This window comes from Paroedura picta, chromosome 6 (genome assembly GCF_049243985.1).
Source record: "Paroedura picta isolate Pp20150507F chromosome 6, Ppicta_v3.0, whole genome shotgun sequence".
NCBI lineage: Eukaryota > Metazoa > Chordata > Lepidosauria > Squamata > Gekkonidae > Paroedura > Paroedura picta.
In genome coordinates, this window is record NC_135374.1 from 39,400,444 (window position 1) to 39,416,705 (window position 16,262).

The 16,262-nt window shown below is 40.2% G+C and overlaps 1 protein-coding gene across 5 annotated transcripts in view; it reads left to right on the forward strand.

Moving 5' to 3' along the window:
• The window catches only part of EPHA3 (EPH receptor A3), a 263,757-nt gene that overhangs the window by 172,889 nt on the left and 74,606 nt on the right, over positions 1-16,262 (forward strand). For all 5 annotated transcript variants that reach the window (XM_077342202.1, XM_077342201.1, XM_077342205.1 and 2 more), the window contains exons 4-5: positions 6,438-6,593; positions 7,437-7,772. In XM_077342202.1, the coding sequence (XP_077198317.1) occupies positions 6,438-6,593; positions 7,437-7,772 (492 nt within the window). The remainder of the gene's footprint in view (positions 1-6,437; positions 6,594-7,436; positions 7,773-16,262) is intronic.

Below are 16,262 nucleotides of genomic sequence, written 5' to 3' on the forward strand. Positions count from 1 at the left end.
AATTAATTAAAATCCGCTACAGTTAATACATGAAGCATGCCTCTCTAACCCCCCCCTCCCATTCCGGGCTACAAGGCTCATGAATACAAAAGGTTGGCATTAAAAAGAAGCACTATGGATCATTGATTATATGCATAGGCATCTAGATGAAGAAGTTTGATTTAAAAAAAAATAACTTGCCTTCCAGCCCCTTCAAAAGAGGTAGAAAGGTGATTGGCTGACTTGCATGACTGACTGACAGAGGATGGAGCTCTTCTGCCAGGTCTATGATTGAGGCTGGAGCATGGAAGATACTGCAACCTTACCTGCAGATCATTGTGCTGGTTGCTATCAGCATAGGGAAGCTTTTTGATGCACCATGGTGCAGCTGTTCCATAGGGAAGAGGGATGAGAATTTTTGTACTACCAATCAGTGTTAATATAAGGGGGGTTAAATGGGATATTTCTTTTTTGTTTTATGTGGGATTTTTAATTATATGACCTGCCATGAGATGGTTTGCCATGGGTGGCAGGATATAAATTCAATAATAATAATAATAACAATAACAATAACAGTAACAATAACAGTAACAATAACAACAACAACAACAACAACAACAATAATAATAATATAGAATTGGTAATTTCATTTTTATTTGTATTATTTATTTAATGGAGTATTTTATACCCCTTTTACTGCAAAAGAAACATGAAAAGTTCTGCATCCAGTTTCACCAATGAAGTACAATTTGGGTAGCAAAGTCAAACAAATAGTGTTTTCAAGATTAAATTAAGCACAGCCTCATAATCCCTTTCAGTCTCTTTCTTTTATTTTCCAAATTGTTTCCTTTTCTCATCCTTGCTCATATTTACTGTAGCGGGTGGAGACGAAAACAGGCCATAGTACCAATATGAGAATTTGGGATAATGTTTGCTTTTTGAAGCTGTGGAACTCACATTTTATCAGAGTAACAGAGCCAGTGGAATGTCTGAGAATGTTCAAGCTTCAATACTGGAGTATTTTTTCATTACCTAATTTAGTTCCCTATTAAAGCGGTATCTGTATCTTTCCTTCTAATTAGTAATGATAAGAGCTACTAAGTGTGTTTCCTATATCTTGTGTCACTCAGCCCTATTTTTATTTAATGTGGTCTTCCCCCAGACCTCATACACACACACATACACATGGGCATTGCAAGTATAAAGCTATCAATCTTTCCTTTGTTACACTTGGGAACCCTAAGTAACTTTAGATGTGCTAAGGGAGACTTTGAAAATCCCTGGATTAAAGGAACTCTAGTAGTGAAACAAGCAGGGACTTTTTAGAAGTACTGCATTTCACCTTAATTATGAAGAGCTTTTGAGCAGAAACCAAAACAGCTGGTGTGATTGCTTGTACTGGTGACAGCAGCCTTACCTACAGCATCAAGAAGTGTGCATGCACATGAAAGCCTATACCTTGAATAAAACTCTGTCGGTCTTAATGGTATCACTGGACTCAAACTTTGTAGTGTGAAATATTTATATTATCCTGGAAAAAATGTACAGCTAAAAGTGTGCATGCTTCTGGTCACAGAAAGAACTTGACCAATATATTTCAAACTCATTGTGTGACCTAATTGCAACATCTAACTCATTGGTTAAAATGAGACCCCGGGATGCTTTGAGTGATGAATATTTGGCTAGAGGCTTGTCACATTTCTGCCCCCGTGTTTCTTGCATGCCATTCAGTCTTTTTGCTGTCATGTGTCACATCTCCAGCTGTATTAGCGTCATTAAAAAAAAAATTTAATAGCTGAAAGATAGCTCTTATTTCCAAGTTAAAAATGTTAAGAAAATGAATGTGCTTAGGTTTCTGTTCATTACCTTAAACCAGAAGCATCTTTCACCTTAATTCATATGTGGCTTTCCGGGCAAACAAAATACACTTCCTCTGCTCCTGAAAAGAAATTGCTTATGAAATGAAAACTACCATCCTTCTCCCCCTCTCTTTGCCCTGCAATTTTTATGTCAAAGAAATGAAATTGGTGTGACCACCTTTTCATGCCACCCTCTTTCCAGGTTTTTAATTTGCGATATAATTGCTTTTTTATTTTTCCTGAGGGCTGTAGCACTGAATAATCTTATGGTCGCTTGACACACAAAGATGGAAGTGCAAGACGGCCTGAGGGAAAGATACAAATCAGAATCCTCCCACTAGGGCATGCTGGGACAGCAGGGTTCTAACTAGCTCATTTCCCTTTGAACTACTATTCTTCACAGCACCATAGCTGAGCTATGCAGAAAACACAGAAGACTTGGTGACATTTCTTCCTCTGGAGACAATAAAGAGACTAATCTGCCTTTATTACATTGTTTCCTGCAATGTTCTGCTTCACTTTTTCTTGTCTTCATTAAGTGATCTTTGTGGGCTCTGGTCCTTTGCTTTTGTTTTCTTCCATAAGCTTACAGTATATAGGTAGCTGTTGTTTGTCATTTGTACATGTTTAGGGTAGGGCTGGCAACCTCCAGGTGGTGAATAGGTGAAATATGTGAAGCTAACAGAAGGGCTAACGGTGGGTTCTAAAGAAGAAATGTCTTTAATTCAAAATTGATTGTATTACAGCCCAAACGGAACCGGTTATTACCACATCCTTATCCATTGGTGTTCCTCTATATATTTCCGAAACAGCCTAGGTGGTGGGATGTATCCGGCTGTCCAAGTTAGAATAGGGCCAATCAGGGTGCAGCCAGCTTTGGCCCTGCCCCTGCAGCACCCGCCCTTCGTCCCTGGACTCTAGCCTCTTTGCTCTCAGATGCCTCAGTGCCTGGAGCCAGCAGCAGGTAAGGGGAGAGGGCCCTGGGCAAAGGATTGTGGTGGAGGGTTTGCTAACGAGGGCCTCTTGGCCTGAGGCTGGGCCTGCTGACGAGGGCCTCCCGGCCTGCTGACTGCCTGCTAAACAGCTCTGTCTCGGCCCTGCTTACGAGCTACCCAACCCCTCCCACCCCACTTGATCTGGCTGTGAGCTGCGGCCCAAAGCCACCTTTAGCTGCCTGGTAAGGGGCCAGGGGAGGGGACCCTTTCAAGATCCATTTGAAGCCAGTTTTCAATTAATTTCCTCAGTGGCATAGGTGATAACAAAGAACAAACTTTTCAAAGAACAATATTTTCATAAATGTCAGCAAATAGTATTTCATATTCAAAATTTGCTAGAATGGTCAAATAGAATGGTCATTTACATGCGTGTTATAACTTTTCACAACAACCCACCCCCCTGACAGACCGTTCCTTTTTGTTGTAACCTCCAGGTGGCACCTGGAGAACTCCTGCTATTACAGTTGAGACAACCAAGAATTGTTTCACTAGAAAAATTGGCTACTTTGGAGGGTGGCTTGTATGGCATTATACCTTCCTAAGGTCCCTCTCCTCCCTACCCTCTGACCTCCTCAGGCTCACCCTCAAAATCTCCTGGTGTTTCTCAGCCAAGAGCTGGGTACCCTGGTCCAGGGACATAATGAAAGTATTTTTCCAGAGCATTGAGGAGTATCCTTCAAGCTCCTTTTTCAGTTTCTGTTGACCATTGAAGCTCAAAAACTCACCAAAATACTTATGTATGTGGAATACTAGAGGTGGTGGAACATTTGTTCCACCACCTCTAGCTTCATGCTTTGCAATCTTCTGCCTCAGGTTTCAGGTGGTAGCCAAAGCAAATATACACCAATTTCCTATAGTTGAACATGTGCCAGTATTAAGGGCCATTTGATAGTAAGGAAGCACTAAATTTGGAAAAGAACATCGATACCTAGATGTGGTGAAATCAGAAACAAGGTTTATTAAGTGGAACAATACTGTCTCAGGGAAGGATAGGTAGCAGTTCCAAGCAATAAGAACAATATTAAGTAGTCAATATGTAATACCTTCTAAAACATGTTATATCACTCTTGCTGGGAAGAATGGAAGTAAGAGAGGGTTGATGATGGCCTCTAATCTGGAGAACCAGGTTTTAATCCCCACTCCTTTACCTACAGATACCTCTGTAACCTTGGATCAATCACAGTTCTCTCAGAGCTCTCTCAGCCTCATCTGTCTCACAGGGTATCTGTTCTGAGGAGAGGGAGGGTAGGCATTTTAAAACTCCTTTGGGTAGTAAAAAGTGGGGTTCAAAAACAGTTCTTCCTCCTCTTCCTCTTCTATTGTTTTAGGAAGAAACTTTAGAAATGTTAATTCCTCCTATTTCCCGAAAAGGTTATATGTACAGTTCAGTGCCTGAATATCGTAGCATGAGAAAACTTAGGTGTTACATTTCTTTTTAATGAGAAGAAATTAAACCATGCTTGAAAATTTCCAAAATTGTCTTGGCATGGAGAAGAGATTTTTGTTTGTTGACAGCCATGACATCATGAGCAACATCCACCAGACCACTGATCTGATGAAACAAGCTAAAAACAGCTGTCTGAGGATAACTGGTTCTGTATTTTGAAAAAGTGTGAGAGAAAACATTTTTCACTGAATGATCTGAAACAATGGCAAGTTTTGTAACAGTGGTTCTCTACCCACTCAGTGATCTTATTGTTTATTGTGTATTGATGCTATGCAATAGGCTGGAAAGCAGGTTCTTTCCGTGCAAGTTAGGCACACTTTTCACTGTATATTAGCATGATGTGTGAGGTACTGACTCAGTCAGGGTGATGAGAAAGAATTGGGGAATTGTGCCAATGTTAATGAAACACTACCACCTGGAGTTTGTTATAAGCAGATTGTCCAAACTGAAGCTGCCTCCCTAACAGTCTTTGCTAATGCAGGGTCTATTATTGCAGGATCTGAGAGGTATTTACATTTTATCCAGACAAGCCCATTATATTTCTCCTTCAATACAGTTTCAAAGCTGGACAGGCATTTCACTGTTCACAAGTTGTTTTATTTTTCTCCTTATTGCTTGGTTTTCTGAGAAGGTAAAATGGAATGTACAATCATACCAAGAGAAAAATTGTTTTGAAGAAAAACATAGGATTTTTTTTTTTGGAGAGGGACAAAATTCATTAGTGCATGGGATAACCAGAACAGTATTGAAACTGCAAATAAGAAAACTGTTGAAGATAAAAGTATCCTATAGATTTGGTTGTCAGATCTTGTGGTACTCAGAAGCATTGCAGATAAAATATTTCTTAAGTAAGACTCTGCCTGTGATAATGGTGATTTTAGTCAAAAGAAGTTATAACCAATTTGATCTAGGACATAGATACAGAACCTACAAATTTAAGTGACTAAAAGAGGGCCAGTGTGATCCAACTAGACTCCTGCACTGTCTGCCTTCTCCCACGGTCTGGGGAGTGTCTTTGCTGAGAGAAGCCAATTAGTTTTCCCTTTCTGCCTGTTGCTGTCTTTGTTTACACGTGTTTTTTTTTTAATTGAAGATTTTTCTACAGGTTAAAAAAAGGAGAATAAAGTACAAAAAAGAAAGAAAAAAAGAACAAAGAACAGACACGTCAACCTCATTACATTAGTTTTTATGTCTCCACCCAACTATTTCATATATACCCTGTACTTCCTACTTATCATATTATATCAGGCTTACTTAAAAAGTAAAATTAATTCTATATTAGCTTTCTCTAATCAATAAGACTACATCCAATTTGCTTTCTTTTTAAAAAGTTTTTTATTAAACACTTTTCTTTATTAAAAAGGAGAAATAGGTACAAAAAGCAAAGAAAAAAGAATAAAGCACAGACATGTCACATTCATTACATTAATTTTTAAGCCTTTTCTGCTTGTTGCTGAACTGAAATACTCAAACAATGTTAGTCAGTCTAACATGGTCAGTCTAACCGTCTGAATGCTTGTCATTGATAAAGCAATTTTTAAAGATAAAAGTGAGACTTTAATTGAAGTTAATACAGGCGTTCTAATATAGACTATTGTGAACTTAGCTTGGAGGAGAAACATTTGTTTTAGAGTAATACAAAACCCCAAAATGTGCTTAAAATGTATGTGTGAGGGGGAAGATCTCATAAAGATGTTAAGAACAAAGTAAAAACAATAGGAATAGAAAATGCAACTGTTCTCCATCAAGTTTTATCTTTTCAATGGGACTTTTAAATATATTTGTACAAAGGAAGAATTACAAAATAATTTCTATGGACAGTAGGGTTGCCATCCCCAAGGTGAGGCCAAGAGATCTCCTGGAATTACAGCTAATCTCCAGGGTACAGAGATCAGTTCCCCTGAAGGAAATGGTAGGTTGGGGGAGTAGCCTCTATGGCATTATACCCACTGAGGTCTCCCCACTCCCCAAACCCTGCCCCCTCTAGGTTTCCATCCCCCAAATAATGCAGGAACTATCCAACCAAATGCAGTTTCTCAAGTTACACTTTTGGCTTTATCTTGCTGTTTCAACTGGGGTTATTTTACTCCATCCTTCAATGAAGGATATTGTACCATATTGTTCAAGGTATTGTAAACCATTACTGTTCTTTTACAGCTTGCCGATCAGGGTTTTACAAAGCGTTTGCTGGTAATGTGAAGTGTGCGAAATGCCCGCCCCATAGCTCTATAAACATGGAGGGTTCTACAAACTGCAAGTGTGAAAAGAACTATTTTCGATCAGAGAAAGATCCTCCATCTATGGCTTGCACAAGTGAGTAGTGATCTAATTTTGATAAGACTATTTTCTTTCTCTGCTACAACAATGACACCCAACTTTGAATCACAGCCTCAATTTTTCACTTAGCACTTTAGCCCTGTGCTTTTCACCATTTTTAAAAGAAGCTATCTTGAAAGGAAAACTATTTCAAAGAAAGAAATCTGAACAGGGTATTTGTCTCTGGGTTTTTCTGGGAATCAAACATTAGCTTTAGTAGACAGGTATACATCTCCACTCTACAGGAAAAAGGGGCGGAGCCTTTAAACTTTGGCTTGGATCCCCCTGGAAACAAGGTGACTCTCTGCTTCACTCCTCCCCCTGTCTGCTCAAACATACTGCCCAAAGCTATTCTTATGGAATAGGTGTCCCCAAGGAACAGCAGGAGGGTAGTCAGACATCTGCCTTGGGGGAGGTCAGTGGAAATTAACTCCCTTGTGCATGAAGAAATGAAAAAACATGATCTATACCCCTGCTTGATACTTTTAGTTCACAAAAGGTATACAATTAACCTTTACTGATCATTTGTTTTCATTGCTTTCCTGTCATTTTCTGTAAAAGAGAAGTTAGTGAAAGAGGAAAGTTCCTAAACTTGAACTGAACTTTTCAAGAAAGGCATTTTTGGCCAGTGGCAAATGGAGTTCAGCCCCTCTAATCTGAAGATTGTTTTTTAAGAAAAATTTGTTTTAATAAAGGATACGTTTTAAAATTGGATATTTAGTGATCTGTCTTTGGAAACATGAAATAGATAATAAGCACAGCAGAGCATCATTTTTGTGTGCCTTTTTATGCCTTTGTGGAATATTATTTATAAGTTTACTTTTCCAATTTCCTTTTCAGGACCCCCTTCTGCTCCCAGAAACGTTATTTCTAATATCAATGAAACATCAGTTATCCTAGACTGGAGCTGGCCTTTGGACACTGGAGGCAGGAAAGATGTCACCTTCAACATTGTATGCAAGAAATGTGGAGGGACTACTAAGCTATGTGAACCATGTAGCACCAATGTAAGATTTATTCCCCGCCAGACTGGACTCACCAATACCACTGTGACTGTAGTAGACCTCTTGGCACATACCAACTACACATTTGAGATTGATGCAGTTAATGGAGTCTCAGACTTGGGTCCCCTATCAAGGCAATTTGCTGCTGTCAGCATTACAACTAATCAAGCTGGTGAGTACTGCTCTGATTGTTTTACTAGACATAGGCCTAGTGCTCTTACAGCCATTGTCATCATACTAAACCTGAGTCTCAATAGTACCACTTCAGAGTGTCAAGAATAAAGTTTGAGTCCAATGGTACCTTTAAGACCAGCATAATTTTATTCAACGTCTGTTGTATGCAAGCGCACTTCTTCAGAGACATTTTTCGCTTACGTCTTGAATAATATTTTGTTGGTCTTGAAAGTGCCGATGGATTCAACTTTGTTCTGCTGTTTCAGGACACCTGAATCTAACTTTGGATTTTAATTAGGGTTCTATGTAATTCTTCATATGAAATTCTTCATATGAAAAATATTATTATAATTATTATATTAAGAAAATAATTCCAACCCTTCCTTTAAGGAGCTCAGAGTGTTACACGTTATTCTCCCTCTTTAATTTTATTTTTACTACAGTCTGCAAGGCAGACATGTCTGAGAGGGAATGGATGGTCAAAGGGCACCCAGTGAGCCATGAGAGACTAGTGATTTGAAGTTGGGTCTCTCAGATCCTAGTCTGATATTCTGAACAGTTTAAACGTCATCTTTTCAATTTTTCTTGCATATAAGAACAGAATCTTCTGAATCCTTAACATATCATACTGTTGGTACCAACTTCTTCCAAGAGATTAAAAACTAAGGCCAAGGCTAGTGATTAAAATAATATGTTTTATTAAAATTCTATATGTGTTTCCCTAACAGGCTTCTTCAGGGAAATCTGATAGACTTGCCATGTTTCTTCTCTCTATTGTGTCAACTCAACACTGGTATATGCTTGGGTCTACCTTGGTGTAGTGGTTGAGAGCAGCGGGCTCTAATCTGGAGAACTGGGTTTGATTCACCACTCCTCCACATGCTGCCAGTTGGGTGACCTTGGGCTAGTCACAATCCCATTAGAGCTGTTCTCACAGTTCTGTCAGAGCTCTCTCAGCCCCACCTGCTTCACAGGGTGTCAGTTGCGGGGAGAGGAAGAGAAAGTGATTGTAAGCAACTTGGAGACTGCTTTGGGTAGTGAAAAGCAGGGTATAAAAAGAACTCTTATTGCCAATAGCTACTTCTTTTGGACATTTGCAAGAGTAACAGATTCCCTTGAGGAAGGTAAAATGTGCAGGGAATTTAAAGAGAATTATATATATATATATATACATACACACACATACATACATACACACACACACACACATACACAGCATTTAGCAGTGAGTATGTGACCTATCTTTCCAGCTGCAGATCAAACATGTATGCAAAATAAGAACCAAATGGTTTGTTCAGAGGAACAGGGATAACCTATCACTATACAGCTATCTTCCAAGATGTCCGTGCTAACTAAATACCTGTAGTGCAAAAGAAAAGAGACAAAAGGGAAAGTAATATAATGGTTCTTGTTTTGTAAACTATAATTCCTGTATCTTCCAGCTAAAAGTACTCCAGCATTTTTATCAATAATATGCCGCCAGACCTGGAAAACAATAGTTTCTCTATGGGATTTGATCATATGAGTATTGACAGAAGTATTACACAGTGCCACAGGGATTTAATATTTCATCTGCTCTGGATGCTGGGATTAATGTTTGAGGATGAAATAATCTTCTCTCCATTCCCATTTTACAACTTGTGGAGAAGTGTGCAGATTTTCATTTCTTTAGAATGTGAGGGGAAACTGCTTCAGTGAATGTGAACAGGATCAGTTTTTTGACAGTTACATTGTGTTATTTGGCAAAACTACTATCAGATCAAATCCCATTCTGCATTGTCAAATAACACTTTAGTCTGTTGCCATGGGAGGAATGTATTTTATTAATAAAATCAGACTTTAATGGCAGTTTCATTCCAGTAATAGTCAATATAAATTACTGAAGGCATGTAAGTCATTAATTTTGATTTAATAGAAGAAAATTAAGTGCTTTGATGTTGGGGGTATAAAAGGCTAACATTGACACTACAAGGATTTAATAATATTTTGAGTTACGTATTTGCCCTGAACATGCTGCCTGCTCCCTCACCAGGATATTACTATAAAATGCTGATCCAGCGACTGATGGTGTTCAGATGGCTGTCAGTGAGAACATGTGTGCCTATAGGATTTGACAAGTGCAATTTTGGTTATATGGATGCTGACTACACGAGGAGCATAATTTTCATTTTGAGAAATTTGATTTATGCTGGCAAAGGTTCGAACAAGTGCACACTTAGAAGTCTAATCATGAATTTTCTGCTGTTTTAACTGTAGCAAAATAATGGCTCTTTCGCCACATTTGGAATTCTACTCCAGGGCACTAGAGAAGATTGCAGATTTTATGTTAGAGCCTCTGGCTGTCACCTTTGATGATTTTTGCAGAATATGAGGTGTCAAAGGACTGAAGATGGGAAAATGTCCCAGTCCTCAAAAATGGGAAAAGGTGGAATTAGAACATTTTAAACTCATCTGCTTGATGACAGTACCTACTGTAATCCTAGATAATGTGGGCATACTTTTCTAGAATGCATTAATTACTTTGAGCTAGTGTATGTTTATCAAGAACTAGAGATAAAGCCCATTTTTAAAAATGGGCATGTGGAGAAGGCAGCAGGGGCGGGCGCAGCGCAAGAAGGGTGACGGGGCCGGCAGGCTCCAGGCCGGGTCCGGAGCTTCCAGCGCTGCAGAGCGCATTCCCCGGGGCCTGGGGGGCGTTTTTATGGGCAGCTGCATGTGAAAAGCGCTCCCCAGGCCCCGGGGAGGGCGCTCCGCGGCTCTGGCAGCCGCGGGTCACCTTCCCCGGGGCCTGGGGAGCATTTTTCAGGGCAGCTCTACTTGCAAAAACACTCCCCAGGCCCCGGGGAGGGCACAGAGGGGCTCAGCGAGGTGGCCAGCGGGCTCCCTGGAGTCTGGGGAGCCGTTGTGGGGTTGAGGGCGGGGGCCAGCGGGCCTACCTTCACTCTCAGCGGCCAGCTGAGTAATGGCCACCGTGGAGCAAAGGTTCGCTTTCGTGGGGGGTGGGGCGGGTTGGGAGGCACCTCGTGCTTCACAATTGGTTGTTGGCCGGGCAGTTTGGGGCTGGACTGACAAGCGGAGGGCCTAATCAGGAGGCTTTGCGCCTCCTGATTGGACCCTCCACTTGTCAGTCCAGGGGAAGGGGCCTATTGGCGCCCTTCCTCATCCCAGACAGGGCCCGCCCTCGGGGCCCTTACTGTTTTATTTCTTTCGCTCCGCGAGGAGCGGTTAAAGATAAGTCTGAATCACTTTATCTCCATTTTGATAAAATAACTAGTTTGATAGGCTCTGGTAATGTGGTGAACTGGTATTTCAGCAAGACATTTGGCACAGTGTGGACAAGAAGTCTAAAGGGTTTGGGCTGGGTTGCCACAAATATGCTGATGACACCCAGTTCTTCCTCCTGATGGATGACCGCCCTGACTCTTCCCCAGAATCCTTAGCTAGATGTCTGGAAGCAGTGACAAAATGGATCAAGCAGAGCCTTATGACCCTGCAAAGACGGAGGTCCTGTGGTTGGGTAGGAAGGGACTATCGGAGGAAGTACGTCTGCCCACCCTGGATGGTGGGCAGCTGTCTACAGCTCACTCCGCCAGGAACATAGGTGTGATCCTAGATGCTTCCCTTGCAATGGAAGCTCAGGTAGCACGGCTGGCATTTTACCACCTCTGCCAAGCCAAGCTACTAATGCCCTACCTGGCTCCACAACACCTAGCCACAGTGATCCATGCAACCGCTGCAGAACACCACATCCAGGATTCTCACTAAAACATCATGGAGATCCCACATCCAGCCAGTACTCCAACAACTTGGCTGGCTCCCAGTTGAATTCTGGATCACAGTTAAGAGACCACCTCCCTTCCCTGCCTATACCCTCAAAAGAGCCTTATGCTCCACCACCTCCAACTGGCTGCAGATCCCTGGCCCCAAAGAATCCTGTCAGACCTCAAGAAGGGCCAGAGCCTTCTTGGTCCTGGCCCCCACCTGGTGGAATGAGCTCCCTGAGGAGATAAGAACCCTGCCCAAGATCCACAATTCCGCAGGGCCTGCAAAAGGGAGCTCCTCCACCAGGCTCCAACTGACTCAAAACATGTGCTAGCCCCCCCTCAGATGCCCCCTTCCATAACTGAACGATCTGACCTCCCCAAGGATTTGTTGGTGTTATTGTTCTGTTAAAATACTGTTCTGGTTGGCATGCTTTGTTATTATTATCATTTGACAAATTGTTATAATGTTCTATGTAACTATTTTACAACACTCTATGTAAACCACCCAGAGCCATATGGAAGAGCAGTATAAAAATATGAATGAATGAATGAATGAATGAATGAATGAATGAATGAATGAATGAATGAATGAATGAATGAATGAATGAGGGCTGTTATAAAGGGAATGCCTATAAATTTTTCAGATGATGTAAAGCACGAAAGAACAGAGTCAGGACTCACAATGATTATAACAGTCTGAAACCAGGGATAAATATAATTCTTACATTTTTTTAAAAAAAATCTTAACAACATAATTCTAAGTTGGGATCTTACAATGCATTCTTATACAAGCACTCTTCCTCAGACTATGAATTGACCATCTTTGTTGGTCTTAAAGGTGCTACTGGACTCTGATTTTATTGTGCTACTTAAGACCAACACATCTACTCATTTGAATCTATCCAAGTGGGAATGTGATTGAGCATTATAGTGTTCCCTAATGTTCTCTTTATGGCTGCATGATCAGAAGCATAAGGTCAAAATTACACTCTGCATCTGTCAGGCCTCATCTGGAATACTGTGGCCATTTCTAGGCACCAAATTTTAAGAATGACACCAACAAATGGCAGCATAACCAGAGCAGGATACTGAGGGGCTTTTCGCACACCTTCAAAATCGCACAATGGTTGCCAGTTTAAAATGCTACTGATTTGCCATTATGCACAACGTCGTTGACAATCTGCCACACACCTGAAACCGATCCGCAAAAAGCGCTTCCTTGTAGCGCTTTCAGGGAAATCCCCAAAAGTGGATTCACCCTCCGGAAAGCACTACACTCCTGCAACCAATCTGCAACACTAGCGGGAAAGTTCTGTGCGTTACCATTGTTGTGGTTTCTACAAAGTCCCTCCCCCTGGCTCTCTCCTCTGATCTTCCGGCGAAGTGATCGCCATTTTTTTTTCTCCGAGCGAGTGAAGTTCAGCCCACCAGCAAGCCTGTTTAGAGGCTTCCCCGGCTTTAGTCCCTCCCCAGAGCTGTTTATTCACTAAGCACAAACAACAGACAAGCCTGTTTGCTGATGTATTTTCCCTTTATTTTTTACACTGTTTTCGGCCGAAAACCGGGCCCATGAGGGGGGGGGGGTTTCACTTGGGGGGAGCGTGGCAACGATGAAACGACAGCTCAAACACACCTGCCAGCTGATGGGTCTCTCCGTTGCAACGAATCAACACATATTCGTTGCAATGGGTGTGTTTTTTTTTTTTTTAAACCTTTCTTAAAGGGAAAGGGGCTGTTTGGGAGCATGCTAACGGCTGCCCATTGGCTGCTTGATGGCCGGGGGCGGGACGAGCTTGGCAATAGCGCTTCCTGTCTAGCGATTTTTGCTGAGACCGGAAGCTTGTGGGAAACAATAGAAACGCAACTGGATTCCACTACAAAGTCAGGTATGCATAATGACGAATTGCACTATTTTAAATGGCGATTTTTCGTTCAGCAAACAATTTGCTACAAGGATCCCGGTGCGGAAAGCCCCTGATAGTTCTGTAAATCAAACCCTATGAGCAAAGATTGTAGGAGCTGGGTATGTTTAGCCTGGAGAAGAGGTTAGACAGATTACAATCTTGAAGTGTCTGAAAGGCTATAATTTAGATAATGGCGTAGATTACAGTCTGTTGTGTCAGAGAGCAGGAATAAAATTAATCAGAGAAACTTACCCAGAGGTAAATTTTCAGTTAAATCTTAGGAGGCACTTCCTAACAGTTAGCGATGTTCAGTAATGAAACAGACTTCCTTGGAGGATGGTGTTCTGTCTAACTGAAGTACTCAAGCAGAGGCTAAATGGCCATCTGTCAAGAATGCTGTATTTCCTGCACTGAACAGGGAGATGGACAAGATGACCTCCAAACTGCTTCCAATTCTGACAAAAAAAAATGATCCTGGGAGAAAGCACATTTTTGTAGAAGCCAGCCCTTCTTCCAAATTTATAAAATTAATGATCTATTTTCTATAAAACAAAATTTACTTATTTGGACACTTGAATTTTGAATTTTGTAATGTTGGGGGTTTTTTAGTGGGGGTTTAAATGAGTTTTATCCATTTTATTGTAAGTTGAATTTTCTTGAATTTTTATGTAACCAGCTGCAAGCCAGTTCTGGGAGCGGCAAACTAAAACTCAAATAAATAAATAACATGCCTTGAATAATTGTAATATTGCACTATTTCTAGTGCAATCTATTTGTCACATCTATTTGTCATTAGTAATCTGGAAACAATATATTATATATATTTTAGCTTTAGGTGCTCACTTGATTTGGCTTCTATCAATTTACATTTTATTATGTTCTTAAGGCACAGACGTACAGCTTCAGCTATCAATGATGCAGAAGGGAACAATGTTTCACCCGAGCCCACAATAATATGTTTTTCAAACAGATGTTATCTAATAACACCAATCAACCCTGCTTAGGACGGGTCACTGACTGCTACAGGAGAATTATATGAAATCCAGAATCCCCAGAGGCAAAGTGCTAATTATGAATGTGTCATTGAGAGAGATGGACAGCTGTGCTACACTTGACACGCTCATATACCGATTTATCTAGTCTCTGTTGCCAAAGCTGTTTGGTGACTAGGTTTTCAGAAGAGATATCTCGCTGGTTATCATACCATAATATCATTTACATATTTGAGTATGTTCATGACTACCTAGATCTTTTGGTAAATTGTTCTTATTATATATTATGAATGAGAAGTTGGAGTAGCAATGTCTCGTCTTCTCCTTTTCAGGATTATTGTGCAGGCCCAAAGGTCTTGGGGAAAATGAATAAGCTTTACAAAGAAACAGTACCAGTGTAAATTCAGAGCCTGAACACCAGAAGTTTAAGACTGGAGAAACAGTCCACAAAACAATTTCTATAATTTTAGTACAGTAGTTCAGAAAGAAAAATTAACTATAGTGCTTCCAATTTTTGTAGATTTACATATTCCAATAGCCTGAATAAAATAGAAACAGAAGGTTTGTGAATACTGCAAATCTTTACCTGAGATGCAAAACACAGCCAACAAAATGTCAATATGGAAGAAAAATGCAATGAACCCATAAAAGCATCTTAATAAATTATAGAGACATCATAATAAATTACTGAGAATATAGTAGCACTCAACCCGATACTTTTGAAAATATAGAAAAGCATTATAAACCCCTTTTTATTCTATAGACCAAAAAATAATAGATACAAAATAGCCATTCCACCCCTCTGTTTTTTCCAACTCAAAGAAGGCTCCTAAATTAGTGGAGGTATAAAATTTCTTGTCAGATATATATCTTCGACTTCTGAGTGTAGAAAGGTATCCTATTTTTTTAAAATGCCCCTGGATTTTGTTCTCTTTTCCTCAAGCTATTTCTGTTCTTACAGAATATTCTTGCAAATGGTCCCATATTTTTTTTCCTTTATGGCTAGATTGTGCCCTTCACCAACTGAAGCCCAGAATACTTGCAGCCAAGAGGGATTTAGGGACACTAGTGTGCCAACTGTTCTACATTCTTGTTGAAAAATTTTAATGACAACAAATTTACATAAAATGAAATAAAAACCCGACCTGGAAAACAAGTCAGAACCTCAAAGGTTAGCTATATTTCTTAGCATCCTGATTGGCTCATTTGAAGACTTGCTGTTCATTTGACCACACTTCCTACCTTCAAACAGACAGAATTTAGAACAGCTAGGATTTTCTGTCCCTCTACTTTCTTCACAAAGTTGTTCCTCTTCTTCACAAAGTTTTTTAATCTATTGCATATTTAAACTTTGCCAACAATTAGTATGAAGGCAGTCCTAAAGCAGTCAGATGTGCTACTGTTTATGTAGAAATAGTGGTAAGGAAACTGAATTCTCGTTCTTTTTACATGCAATCTTACTAGAGGGTCACATGCTGTGCAGTTTGGATCTCAAATCTGAGAGGCATCAAGATTCATCGGCAGAATTTATCTTGTTTATTTGTTCCCATTGATTTGAAGCAGAGCATATTACTTTTAGAAAAGATCTATCATTCATGATCATTTAACTTCACACCGTTCTGCATTTTAACAACTTTATATAGTTTAGTTTATGTTGAAAATTATGATGATATACACTTTGGTACATACTTGTAAACTGAATTCATTAAATAGTTTTATGCTTTCCCCTGTGCTGCACCTATCACAGTGCCCTTAGATAATCGAACAGAATTCTTAAATCACTACTACTACTTTTTCAGGAGCATGACATATATTTAAAATTGTTTGT